Source organism: Colletes gigas, unplaced genomic scaffold (assembly GCF_013123115.1).
Source record: "Colletes gigas isolate AHSC1104 unplaced genomic scaffold, ASM1312311v1 Colletes_gigas_Sc00005, whole genome shotgun sequence".
Classification (NCBI taxonomy): domain Eukaryota; kingdom Metazoa; phylum Arthropoda; class Insecta; order Hymenoptera; family Colletidae; genus Colletes; species Colletes gigas.
The window spans coordinates 10,461,060-10,473,688 of NW_025106634.1; the positions used below are offsets into that span (position 1 = coordinate 10,461,060).

At 45.3% G+C, this 12,629-nt stretch overlaps 2 protein-coding genes across 4 annotated transcripts; one reads left to right on the plus strand and one right to left on the minus strand.

Moving 5' to 3' along the window:
- Nucleotides 1-47: 47 nt before the first annotated feature.
- Nucleotides 48-4,866, plus strand: LOC122395352. The gene is made up of 7 exons (XM_043392841.1): nt 48-3,516; nt 3,577-3,675; nt 3,741-3,890; nt 3,974-4,269; nt 4,339-4,465; nt 4,536-4,638; nt 4,677-4,866. The coding sequence occupies exons 1-7, from the start codon at nt 3,405-3,407 to the stop codon at nt 4,849-4,851; spliced, it is 1,062 nt and encodes a 353-aa protein (XP_043248776.1). The 5' UTR covers nt 48-3,404; the 3' UTR covers nt 4,852-4,866.
- Nucleotides 4,867-4,937: 71 nt separating this feature from the next.
- On the minus strand, nt 4,938-12,108 carry LOC122395353. Of its 3 annotated transcripts, none has more exons than XM_043392842.1 (6): nt 11,781-12,108; nt 7,293-7,558; nt 6,619-6,691; nt 6,381-6,542; nt 6,107-6,260; nt 4,938-5,955 (listed from the first exon to the last, which is right to left on the minus strand). In XM_043392842.1, exons 2-6 carry the CDS (start codon nt 7,382-7,384, stop codon nt 5,840-5,842), a joined length of 597 nt encoding a protein of 198 aa, XP_043248777.1. In that variant the 5' UTR covers nt 7,385-7,558; nt 11,781-12,108; the 3' UTR covers nt 4,938-5,839. The 3 variants fall into 3 exon arrangements, with proteins under 3 accessions (XP_043248777.1, XP_043248778.1, XP_043248780.1); XM_043392843.1 differs by lacking the exon at nt 11,781-12,108 and adding an exon at nt 7,894-8,619; XM_043392845.1 differs by lacking the exon at nt 7,293-7,558 and having other exon boundaries at nt 4,942-5,955; nt 11,781-12,104.
- Nucleotides 12,109-12,629: the final 521 nt, after the last annotated feature.

Sequence of the window (12,629 nt, forward strand, 5' to 3'; positions counted from 1 at the left end):
TCATTAATTAAACGCTAAATAATATTACCCAGGTCTCACCACGTGGAGGTTGCTGCGAGTGGAGACCCGAAGGGATATAGATGGAATCAAAGTTCCATCGATCTCCCTTTTACATTCTTACAAGCTAGATTACTAAACCAGAGAGATAGAAGGAAGCAATGTTCCTTCGATCTTCTAGTTTAGTTGTACCAAGTAATTGTTTCGTTTAAAAAGGGATGAAGCTATATTGTGGGATACGCGACGCGATGTCGATCAGCAGTGATCGATGCAAGGAACGAGATACGCGACACGCGAACCGAGTAACTGGTAAAAAAAGTCAGCTCCGTTGCCTCTCGGCAAGTCCGATCGAAGGGTAAGTGAATCGACGCACCCGGCACAGAGGTTCCCCATTTCTCCCACGCATCCTGTTGGGAGCCAGATGGACCCAACGCGGGACGGCTGACTGAGAGAGGGAGCGTGTGTCGGGGCTACCGCAGACAGGAACAGTCCCTGATCCCCTCTGCGGCCGAAATACGCTTTCTCTTGGATCGTCTCGCCAGCGGACGGCAACTGACCCTTCGGATCAGCTAAACGGCCCATCACTTGCTTTCTACATCGAAGCAGTGGTGACCGGAACGAGAAACGGGAGAACGGGTGAACAAGAAGCTGGTTGGTAAAGAATTACTTGGCACATACGCAGACGCATACATGGGAGTCGTCGATGCTTATATCTAATTTAAATCTACCAAGCAATTATTTTGTTTAAAAAGGGATGAAGGTAAATTGTGGGATACGCGACGCGATGCTGAACCGTGCAGCGGATGAACTGGACGAGAAGAAACGAGAGAACGAGTGAACGAGAAGCTAAGTTAATAACTGCTTGGTATCGCGGCCTTAAAAATAAATTTACGCAATGTCCCGCGATGTCCAACGATGTCCCACGATAATAAAGGCCTGTAAGTAATCTGAAACAAACTAAAGAAGGTGGCGGCATTTACGATTAGTTAAACAATTAAATATAATGAATTGATAAACACGAAGCCCCGAAATAAAATAAATGGGCCCAGAGAAACCAGCGACGTAAAATAGACACGGACAAGAGCACAGCATGCATATATGTACACCAAGCAACATTAAGACAAGAATAAAATACGGGAACAAACACATTTGCGATCAAGGAGTCAGAGAAATAAAATATGTAAGGAATCCAGAGAAATGAAAACGAGGTGAAACGATAGATTCAAGCCCAACAGACATTTGAATGTCGAAAAAGAAGTGATAAATTGGAGATTGACATATCACTCACCACTGTGTCGATAGTGGTCAATGAAACAAATTTGTACATGCGATATAAAATGTGCATCGAACAAACCAAGGAATAAGTAGCGAAATATGGAAGGAGACCAAAGAAGTAAAAGTAAAATGAAACCCCACGTTCAAGCCCAACAGACGCTCGAAGGTTGGAAAAGAAATTAGAAAAGGGAGATTCGGAACTCGTTCTCTGCTGGTCACTAATGGTCAGTATTGGTCAGCAAAGGTGACCAGTGGTCAGTAGTGGTGAGAAAAGGTGGAGCGCAGAGCCACGGGGGTTCCGTCACGTCCGCCAGCGCCGAGAAAGAGAGAGAGAGTGAGTGAGAGAGTCACCGGTAGGTAGCCTCAGGTAGAAGAGTCGAAGGGGTGGGGATGACCGTCCTTGGCGAGTTCACCAATTAATTGACGGTTAACCGTGCCTTTGACCGAAAAATGAATATTCTACGCAAAATGGTATTAAAAACAATTATTTATACAACCCACGCTATCGAGCATCATTTTAACTATTGCCTGATGTTAATTAATAATTATTGCAAACAATAGGTATAAAAATATGGAGAAATTTATGAACCGTAGATACGTAGAAATTACGAATACGCGTTACAGTGGCGTAATTTCTATCAAGAGACGTAAGTACATACAAACAACCGACTACATATGATACAAGCGAAAGATAAAATAATTGTTAAGAAAATATAATACGAGTCCAGTTATAGCCTTAACGCATCGACAACCGATCGAAATGTATGTATAGCAGAAACGTCGGGGTTTTGCAATTAGTACGTTTCAAAAATAATTACAGCCTCCTTCCGGAGGTGAAACCTTTTAGTAGTCGAGAAGAAATTCGTTGGCTTCGCAACCAATATAAAAGATCTGTGCAGTTATGGCAGCAATAGTTTATCGTCGTCTCTCGGAGCCTCTGTGATTCTCGTAATCGTCGAAAGAAATTTCAGAATAAACATTAGTATGTAAGTCGTTTCTTCTACATATACAGCGAGTCTCGCTCGATCCAAGACCAATTAATTACACAATTTTAGTGGTTTAATTTGACGGAGAATATTGCAAAATTTTACTACAGACACACTTGAGAGCGTTCGAAATAATTGGAATAAATTTATTTATTTATTTTACGAAGCTAAAAGAATTTATTATCTTTGGGAAATTCATTCTCCTGATTTAACGATAGAGTCTTGCTGTTTCTATCCGAAACAGAGCTACTCTATAAATATTAGACAACCCTAAACGTGAAATTTTCTACAAAGGACATCCTGGTTCGTCTCGATCGTCGCCTTAATTACATTTATGGAACTCGCGACGGGGAACACCTCTTCGAGCGTTGAAAGTCCTGTGATGATGACGCATAATTTTCCTGACGTGGTAAACGGCCAAATCGCAAACGTTATCTCTCTTGTTATATTTTTCATCGAATCTCGTTGAATTTTAGATGAAAACGATAGAGGATAATCCAGACGACAGAGGGGTTAGATTGTGTCAGATAGAGTATCAAATGGTACGTTTCATCTTTAAAACGTTTTATACGATGTACATAATGAACACGATATCTGTTTTAGACACGGAGAAGAGCTGGAAAGTGCGTGAAAATAGGCCATGGAATGACCGGATGTATCTCCGGAGACTATTTGAATCCTTTTCATCCGGACTGCTTCTGAGCATAAACACCATCTCTCGAACCGGCCGGGCATTTCTTCTGCATCCCGATACTGTCTCGCGATCTTAACTTGTGTTACCGAGTCTATTAAAATAGGTTTACCAATTAATAGATAAAAATATATCGTACCCCGTATTCGTCGTAATGGATTATTTAAACACTTTTTACACTTTCTTGAACACCGTATTGTCCTTAAGGAAGAAAGAGGCGATAAATCTAAATTGATCACTGATTGCGACCGCAAGGAATTGTTTCACCTCCCACGAGTGGATGTTAGGGACAACTGGAAGAAATATTCCACTCGAAAGACGAATGGCCTGGATCTCCGACACGTTCGATCCTCGATTAAGACAAAGTGGCTTTCGTATAAATTTCGTTAGAGGTTCGCGCGGTGCACGGTGGGGCTGTGCCGCTATAAAGTCTTGGCAAAGTCGAGGATGTCTGCATGTTCAGGATGGACGGGGTTCGAGCGTTGCCGAGCATTTCTATGGTCCTGCTATTTTGCTTCTCTTCGTTCACCCATGGAAGCCATGGAACCGCCTTTCCAGACGATTTCGGTGAGATTTCCCTTCGGATCTTGCATCGAAAATTTCAGTTAAAATGTCGTTTGATCGCAGATCGAAAGATAGAAACGCTGTACAAGGTAGTCGATTACGTTTATCGCAGACCCCATCAAATGAACGCCGACGTCACCTTATCCATCACGATCGTCGAAGGTAAAAGCTATCGATAAATAATAGAAATCGATCATCGAACACTTGACACTTATTTTTCCCAACAGCTAACACAGCCTCCATGTTTTCACACAAAAACAAGAAATACCTGGGAGACGAACGCTACAGAAAGATGCGATCAATTTTCAATCGGTGCGTCGCGATTCGGAAATATCTGCGCCGTAATGTTGTGCCAAAAACCAAGGACATGCAAGTGTGTGAGTGAATTTTCTTTGAAACGAAAAGTTCTCTTTACCTCTTCACCATTTCGTGAAAGTAAAGTAAAGTAAACGAATTCCAGTGCACGAATCGTTGAGTAGACTTGGTCTCTGGCTGCGACATATTTGCTGGCAAAACGGCACCTTGAAGAAGAAGAGTCCGACCCCTGGATTTACCGAGCAAGACGTTCTCGATCTGGTGATGCAAGGAACGCCGAAGGAAGAGGAGAGCGATCGATGTCTGGCTAAAATCGTTCGGAACAAATTAAACTCGATCAATGGAATGCCAGAAACGTGCGTGGAGATTTTGGAGAGAGACGATCGCGTCAGAGGATACCCACTCGTCCACAGATTGTTCATCATCCAAGTTGCCATGGCGGTCCGTGATAATTTTCAAAAATAATCTTACTTTTAAGAAGGTTACTTGATAATTCCTAGTCCGTTTCAGACCGGAGTCGCGGTTAACGTCCCCTGCGATCTGCTGGTCTTGTATTGTTCCGCCATTTTGCAAGATCTGGTCGACATCGAGGCGGCTGGTTTCCCTTTCAACACTCCGGATTTAATGATGGAACAAGGTAAGGGTGAATCGACTACTCAATTATTTTATTACATGTTATATCTCTGGTATATTTCTGGTACTCGAAGCTCTTTTGTGCGGAATGGAAGGCTTCCTCGAGTTCACTGGGAAACGTTACGAGCGATTGTTGATGAGCTTCCCGCATCCTAATGGCTGTTTCAGTTCGTTCAGGTATACGTTCTTTCCTAACAATTATTCACATTTTCAAGCCTGATCGTTGGAAATTTGTTTGCCAAAAACAGATTTCCCGACAACCTGTCGCCGCACATAGTCCGAAGAACATCCTCGAAAACGGACTTTGACTGCGACAGCCATACCACGGGTCTTGCGGCTGCGTTACTTTCCTTGTTCATTCGCGAGAACATGGAAAATCTATTACTATAGACGTAAGACACGATAAAATAACTTATTCATCCTAAAAAGTATTTTTCTTATCCTCGTAGCTTTCCTCGTCCTTGGAACGGTCATAATAACTTTTATCTCTCCGCGTGTAGTGTTTAAAAGAAGAATAATTTCAATAAATAACAATAATTAGAAACGAATACGCGTTAAAAAGACGTGTACGAGAGGAGTGGGGAGTGTGTGTGTGTGTGTGTGGAAACGAAACTGAGGAAAATAAATAAGTCAGTCGTTAACCTTGCGTAGGAGAGACTGGTTCCAAGCGCGGTGAGGCAACGCGTATATTTTTGCATACGCTTAACATTTTCGTTATCCTTGAATACGGAATCTATTTCCGTACCGCGGAGGAATCAGCCTCCTCGCTTTTTTTTATATGGCGCTGCGCCGCGCCGGCAGTGTCGGTTTTCCTCCCGAAGAACAGAGTCTGTAAATTCTTCTCTCCGATTGATTATACATACATGTATATTTATCTCGTTTCCGGTATCTAGAACGCGTCCACTTTACACGAAAAATAAATATCATAGTCTGGAGAAAATATGTAATTGCGTAATCGCACGATAGAGTATACCAATTGCGGTGTTATTATAATTGCATATCAGATTGTATTTTCCCCGACTATATTGCACCCTCGAACGATATAAGGCTTCTCTGCAAGTCCCATTCGAGGAGGCAGCTCCGTCGGCCATAAACATGCTCGTTTCTACCGTTCGCGATTAGTAATGCATTACGAAACGTAATCAATTAATAAACGTTTCGTCGGGGTCGAGGTCGAGGTCGCCTCGTGCTTTGGTGCTATTTCGCTAATTGAACTTTAAGCGACTCCTCTCTCTCTCTCTCTCGAAGCAATTAGACCGTTTCACGAGTCGATCTTCTCCTTGTAAAAAAACAGTCTAATCCCTTCGGGAGGGCGAGACACGTATCACGATCTCTCTTCTGTTTCTCGCGGGCTCATCGATTCATTTTTCCGTGCTCTTCAAGGTCGTCGATAATTGTACGGCCTTCCGTACGGGTCGATTCTGTTGTTCAATTTGTCGTACCTCATCTGCTGGAAGTAGCTGTACACCACCAGCCACAAGTACGTGTAAATCACTGCGAACAAATATCAAATCCTTTGTCCATCGTTGATCGAACGATCGTGGAAATTTGTTTACTTGGACTTTGAATGATTTTGATGAAACTTGCGAGTAAGATAAAGCGTATAATTTTAAGGAGAACGGGAACGATGAAACGGCGGACTCACCGACGGATACGAAGCCAACGACGAGCCAAAGTGCACCGTTTATGACTTCGTGATTGACGAAGAACATGATGGACGTGTAAACGACGCTGACGAGCAGGCCAACCGCTAGGATCAAGCCCAGAACCACCCATGGCAGCATCATAAACGTGTTTTTCTGCAAACAACAGGAGCTTGGTAAATCTATGCAACGGTCATCATCAACGGGTGGGTAACAGTCACGATCTATTGGCAAAGTATGACGATCGTATATTCGATACAAGAGGTGGTCGTTTACCTTGAGGGCGCCAATTATGAGCAACATCGAGATCAGAATCGTCATGCAAAGGTTTATTGCGAAAATGATTCTGACGATGCTCTGATCCAGCACGTCGATCAGTATCGTCTTCCACTCGACGTTCAGTGTGAAGATCATGATCAACGAGACGATCGAGAGGACCTGAATGCAAATAATTTTAATAGACACTTTAAGACGGTAAACGTAGTCTGGTAAACGTAGCGATCGATTTACTCACGATGCCGAGTATTCCGGTGAATATCGTCCCCGCTTTCAGCGAGTAGCATCCGCAACACGTCGAGAGCTGCATCCTGCAACAGATTAACGCAAACATGGAATTATTTTATTTCTCGATAGGTTCGAAATCGTGGGACGGGCGTACAGTTTACCAGGAGATCACGAACGGACGCGGACGCGGTTCGAATTTAGATCACGAATAGAATTAGAGTCCCGGTGCTAGCGTATTTTTAAAACCGATCGACAACCGATTACTCGCAGAGTATTTTCTATTTATTTACCATATACCAGACCTTGTTTCACATACAATAATGTTTGCGAGTTAGAAATGGCATTACTGATTTTTATTAACGATCCATTGAACTTTTTGTTCGTAACGTAGAGTTACGGTTCTTGGACAATTTTCTGTGAAATTAATTGGTCGTAAAGGCCGATCGGCCGACCGGCCGACCGGCCGACCGGCCGACCGGCCGACCGGCGTCCTTCCTTTCGGAATCGTCAACATCGAGCAGCACAATGTTTGCTAGTCGACGTGGCGTAATCGTCCCATTAACATGTTGTCGAGTTACTACGCGTCGTGTCTGACGCCACGTCGTTCACCTTACTCACTTTTATTTCAGTCTGAACACGGCGTAGAAATGTCGAAAAATGACTCGCGTACGTAAATGAGAATACCTCGCTGATTCGGCGCCATTCGGAACGTGGTGGCGGCGGCGGAGGTGGCGGCGGATCATCTTAGAATAGAGGGGAAAATGGGCCATTGGCATAGGTGGTGAGCCTCTATTTTCGTTTCTTCTTTCGGTTTCTGTCCTCACCGTTGCTGACCTTCCTTTCTGCGTTTATTATTCTCGCGAACGGTCGCATCCGGCCGGAAAGGAAACCTCTTGTTCGCGAAAAGGAAGCGCCTCGTCGGAAAAGAACCCTTTTGCAACCGACAGTGCCTACATATAATCGTCACGCTCGGTTAAATTATTTTTAGCTCGTTCTTTTCTTTATTTATTTACACGCGACAAGATAGAAACCGATAGAGATAGGAGGAGAGCCTCGGGGATTTGTTAGTCGGTCGATTTCAGTCCCGTATCGTTAATAAACGCGTGTAGGGTCTGGGTGAGATGTTTTCTCAGCGATCGCGTTTCACGAAAACACTGTACCCCGTCGATACGGCTAACCGTTCAATTAAGCGGCTGGTAATATAACGTTAATCAGGATGAGAGCCGCGGTGCAAACCGATATCTGGAGCGAGGTTCGAGGCTGATCGTGGTCACGGTTAATTCACCTTCCGCGATTGGACGTTGTGTCACCCGCAGCCTGAATCGACGATCCTTACAAGGTTCGCGCGATCGAAACGGAGGAAGCGAGATTGTCTGACGCTGACTCGGATCTACTACTGATCATGGTCAGCCACCACGCGTCCGTTCCCTTCGATTTCACAGAAAAACGAGAGGGGAATGTCAGAGGGGAAAACAACACCTATGGAACAGCAAACTATCTTGTTACACATGTGTCGATCACTCGAGCCACCGATGGAAAAATTCAATCGTTCGAACGTGAAAATTTTACGTAGGAGGAATATCTGTGAAAGTTATTGCTCGATAACGCGAAAATCGCTGCTTATTGCTGACTCGTCCTACACGATTACCGTTAGATCTTATTACAGGAGAAACTTTGACGGATCGAATTGCAAGGACAGTAAAAGTCGACGGTGTGGAGGTGTTGCTGATCGCGATCGAGCCACGCAAACCGCGCGCGTTCCTCCTTTCAATTTCACGGATAAAAGGGAACAATTACGTTGTTGGAGCGTGAAAGTACGCTAGACGGAAAATATCTGAAAAAGCAACCGTTGCGTAACATTTATTTTACCGTTCGAATTAACAACGGTAAGAATTTGTTTCTTCAACACACACAGTTTCACTGCCACGAAACAACGAAAAGTTGTTTCTTCTTTGAAACGTTCCTTTGATCGAGCATCGAAATAGATTTTTCGATCGAAAAGATGATCAGTGAGGATGAATGGCGACCGTGAGACGATCGGTGGTGGATAACGCGTGGCCGTGACTGTCATGGCGACGCGACGCGACGCGACGCGACGCGACGCGACAGGCCCCATAAGGAAACGCATCTCGATCTCGATCCGTTGTTCCCGCGATTTCTCCCGTTTGCCTCGCGCAAAAAGGAAACGCGTTATCCAGCGCGTACTACGAAGAACCCCTCGACGTTAAAGGGTGCATTCCATCGCGTTGAAGAACGCGGAACGTAAATTTACCGCCTGCGCGCAACTAAGAACGCGCGGCGCTATAAACGGCGATGATACGTCGAATTAGGTCACAGCTTAGGTGAATCGTCCGACGACTCGTGTCAAAGGCGAAACCGCGAGAAAATTCGCGACGATTCTATCGAACGGCACCGAATAAATTAATCGGCGTGTTATCGCGCGTGGGAGATTTCGTTCCGTTCGGCGAACGTAATGGAAACGTGACTCGAGCGTTCTTCTGCACTTTGACTCGCGGTTTGTGCGTCGAGTCTGTTGCAAAAACGCGTTGCGTCACTCGACGGAGGAGATCAGCGGCTCGAGAGGCTGTTTTCCTCGAGACGGCGGCAGAAACACGAGCGCAATCCTCTTCAACTTTTAACTCGCGAGAATCTTCGGACCTATGCACTTTGTGGAAAGTGTCGCGCGCGCGCGCGCACGCGCGCACGCGATCCAATCAACCATTTATCGTTCAAAACGTATGGAAAATATACATATGTATATCAAAACGAAAAACGATGTAAAAAACAATTGTTGTCGCGCGTTAAATGAATTTGCTCGTGAAAGGATTGAATTTTCGGCGGGCCACGTGCAGTAAAAATAGAAAACCACTTGACACGCGTGTTCAGGGTGCCTGTAAAATTATTCCCGAGCCCCCGATTTCGTTTTCTTCGACCAGGCCACTGGTCCTTACCTACGGAGGATCGATACACCGTCGCGAGCTTTTTATTTAGAATCCCTTCGATCCTCGAGCGTGATGAAACGCGAACCTACCTACCCCTCGAACACGATAACAGAAATAGTAGACCAGTAGATCACGCCTTGTTCCTTTCTTTCGTTGGATCTCTATCCAAGATGTTTGTTTGTTTCCGAAGCGTCCGCGACCTCCGAGTCAGGTGTATCATCGAGAAATATCGATTATGCGTCACGATCTGCCTCTTTCGTAACCACATTCCGCAATCTCCACGCAACAAGGAAAAACTCTAACCAATTCTGTTTCGAGTCGTCAAGGCCTCGTCGATACTATACATATTTCTTATTCGAATTAGTCGAGTCTGGATGATCCCAACGATCCAAGAGGAAATCTCCTACTTGTTGTCATTATATTTTCTCTTGTACCATACACCAATGGATTTTTACCCGTATAATAAATATAATGGATAAACGTTTATAATAAAAAAAAAAATCTAGCGGTATCTTTCAGCGAGTAAATTATGACTCGAAATGGGTGCATCGAATTGAATATTTGATACGCAGTTGATGGCACGATTCTCGATTCGCGCAAGTTTCTTAGGATTCGCAAAGAGCGGTCGATCGAGAGATCCGCGCGATTCATGACGCCGCGCCGCGTCGCGCCACCGAGGCGATTTGCTGCGCACTTTATACATATACGTGTCTTCATGGTTCGTTCGCGAACGCGAGCCTGGCCTCCTTTTACTTTTCGCGGCGTACGACTTCGCGGGCCATCCTTTTGCATCCGTTGTTCACAATTTTCGCACACCATCCGCGAAACCGACGCTCCTCGACCTTGCGCTTCTATTTTTTACCCGGCTCGCGCGGCGTCTCGATTTCGGTTATCTCGGTTCATCTCCGAGTGTCGCTTCTCGCAAGCCTTTCTTTACACGACCCCGACCATTTACCGCGGCGATAAACGAAATCGATAGAAAAAGCAACGCTAGGAACCGTCGAAAACATCGGAAATACAAATATTTGAAATATCGTTCGTATCTTTATTCGAGACCCATCGTGTGTTTCGGTTGTTGTTTACGATCAACGAACGGTGTCTTCGGTTCTCTAAATTCGAACCGAAGTGTCAAAAGTCTCGTCCAAAGATCAGACGATTGCATTTAAAAGAAAAAAAAGTACAGTTGCACTTTGCTGTCTGTTATAGCCTGACTGACCCAGTTACCGGAATCGCCGCGTATAAAAACCTAACAAAATATCAGCAGTTGTGCGTAGATTGGAAAACCTCGAGTACGATCTGCTATTGCGTGCCTTGAGTTTACATTAATTTTAGTCTCGCGTTATTCGATGGAATTTTCTTACCTCGAACAGGATCTAAATAAATTTGCTGAAAGAAGAATTTTATTTCTCACTGGCAGCAAGCTTCCACGGTTATCTTCGCGGAGCGTGTTTCCCAAGACCCAGCCCGGCCCGGCCCGGCCCGGCCCGCCGCGGCGACGGAATTTTTAACGTTATTTGCACACCGTGCATCATTTACGATAAACATACGCGCGCAGTTACCGTGGTAATTTTTATCGCGTGTCCTCACGGCCGTCACGATGCGTTTTCATTGTACATACAAGTGGATCGAAGAAACGTCGATTCGCCGGCGGCGGCCGATTATACAATTCCCGGCGATTACCTTCAATTACCACGGCTGATAGTTTCCTCCGTTTATCGCGGACGAAAATCGAGTACCTTTCAACGATAACGACTTCCCTTCTTAAGCGCTTCAATTAATTTTACCGGTCTTTTATTTCACTGTAACGGCGTCAACGATCCAGTGCTTTTAATTATTGCCCGAGCTTGCTACGATCTAACTAAAACCACATGATTCCCGGCTCGCAGAATAATCTCCCGCGAATATGTACATGGATCTGTACAAAATGTTTTAGTTATTTCATTGCGAGTCTATGACGCAACCACTATTAATAACGAACGTAACAAGTTGGAATTATTTTCACGATTATACATATGTCCTCGTGTCTGTCGCTGTTTCCCGAGTAATCGTTCGAAAGGGGCGCCAAGTTTCGCTTGGAATCGGCGCGGCACGGCGCGGCCGCTTCCAATCGCCACCGTGTTCACTTTAAATTAAAATCGAACCATCCACCGATCACTTTTCCAATTTTACCGGACGATTTTCGCGCCGTTTCGACAGAGACGACAATTTCAAGTTGGTTCGTGCTACTCACTTTTCACCGAGCGACGAAACCGACGAAAACGGAGGTCCCCGCAGGAAGAAGAGACAGTTTGCACAGCCGGGGAAAAGCTCTCGAGGGTGAAACGGTGGGACGGAGATTCGAGAGAAACGCCGGTTTGGTAGCCGCGAGGCGTAACGAAATTACGCTTAGGTCAAGCGCGGTCCGCTCGCAATAGGAGATGGTCAGAAACTGTGCCAAGAACAGTACGCCGCCAAGCCAAACCGCGAAGCTGTACACCTACGACCTACCACGCGTACACCTACACCGGTGGCTAACCGACGCACACCACCGTCGCGACGCGTCGCGTCGCGTCGCGTCGCGTCGTGTCGCGTCGCATCGCGTCGTGCCGAACAGCGCCGATCTGCTCCTCTGATTCGTTCGCCGCTCGCTCGATACCCGTAAACTGTAAATTGACTGAAACGTTGGCTGATTTTTTTCTTCAAATTTTATCAGCACCGATAAAAATACAACATTTAACATCGAACGCACGATGAAAACCGATTAAACGAGTTGGCTGTACAGAGTACAGAAACAGGAACCGCGTTTAATCAAGTATATTAAGCTCGTTTAGGGGACACGGTAAATGCCATTGCTCGAATTAAACGAACCTGCTCTGCGGAGATCGATTCAAGAATTTACAAACAAATGTAGGCAATAAAGGGAATAAAATTTATTCCGTTTAAACGTCTTTTGATTTTATGGAACGAGAAATTGGTATGGCACTGCGATCCGTGCCCCTGAAACTATGCAACACGAATCACGCTGCCGTCTCGACGGCCGTGCTCGACGTCAAAACTCGTTTTGCCCGACGCTTCCTCGCTTGTTTTCGATTGTCTGCCT

Bases quoted from the DNA above. Each gene is read 5' to 3' on its own strand.
- LOC122395352 (XM_043392841.1), top strand. From the start codon at position 3,405: ATGTTCAGGATGGACGGGGTTCGAGCGTTGCCGAGCATTTCTATGGTC. The intron at 3,891-3,973 runs GTGAGTGAATTT...AACGAATTCCAG, and splicing joins AACCAAGGACATGCAAGTGT to TGCACGAATCGTTGAGTAGA. The intron at 4,466-4,535 runs GTAAGGGTGAAT...TGGTACTCGAAG, and splicing joins GGATTTAATGATGGAACAAG to CTCTTTTGTGCGGAATGGAA.
- LOC122395353 (XM_043392842.1), bottom strand. From the start codon at position 7,384: ATGCCAATGGCCCATTTTCCCCTCTATTCTAAGATGATCCGCCGCCAC. The intron at 6,543-6,618 runs GTGAGTAAATCG...ATTTGCATTCAG, and splicing joins TCACCGGAATACTCGGCATC to GTCCTCTCGATCGTCTCGTT. The intron at 6,261-6,380 runs GTAAACGACCAC...TGTTGTTTGCAG, and splicing joins TCATAATTGGCGCCCTCAAG to AAAAACACGTTTATGATGCT.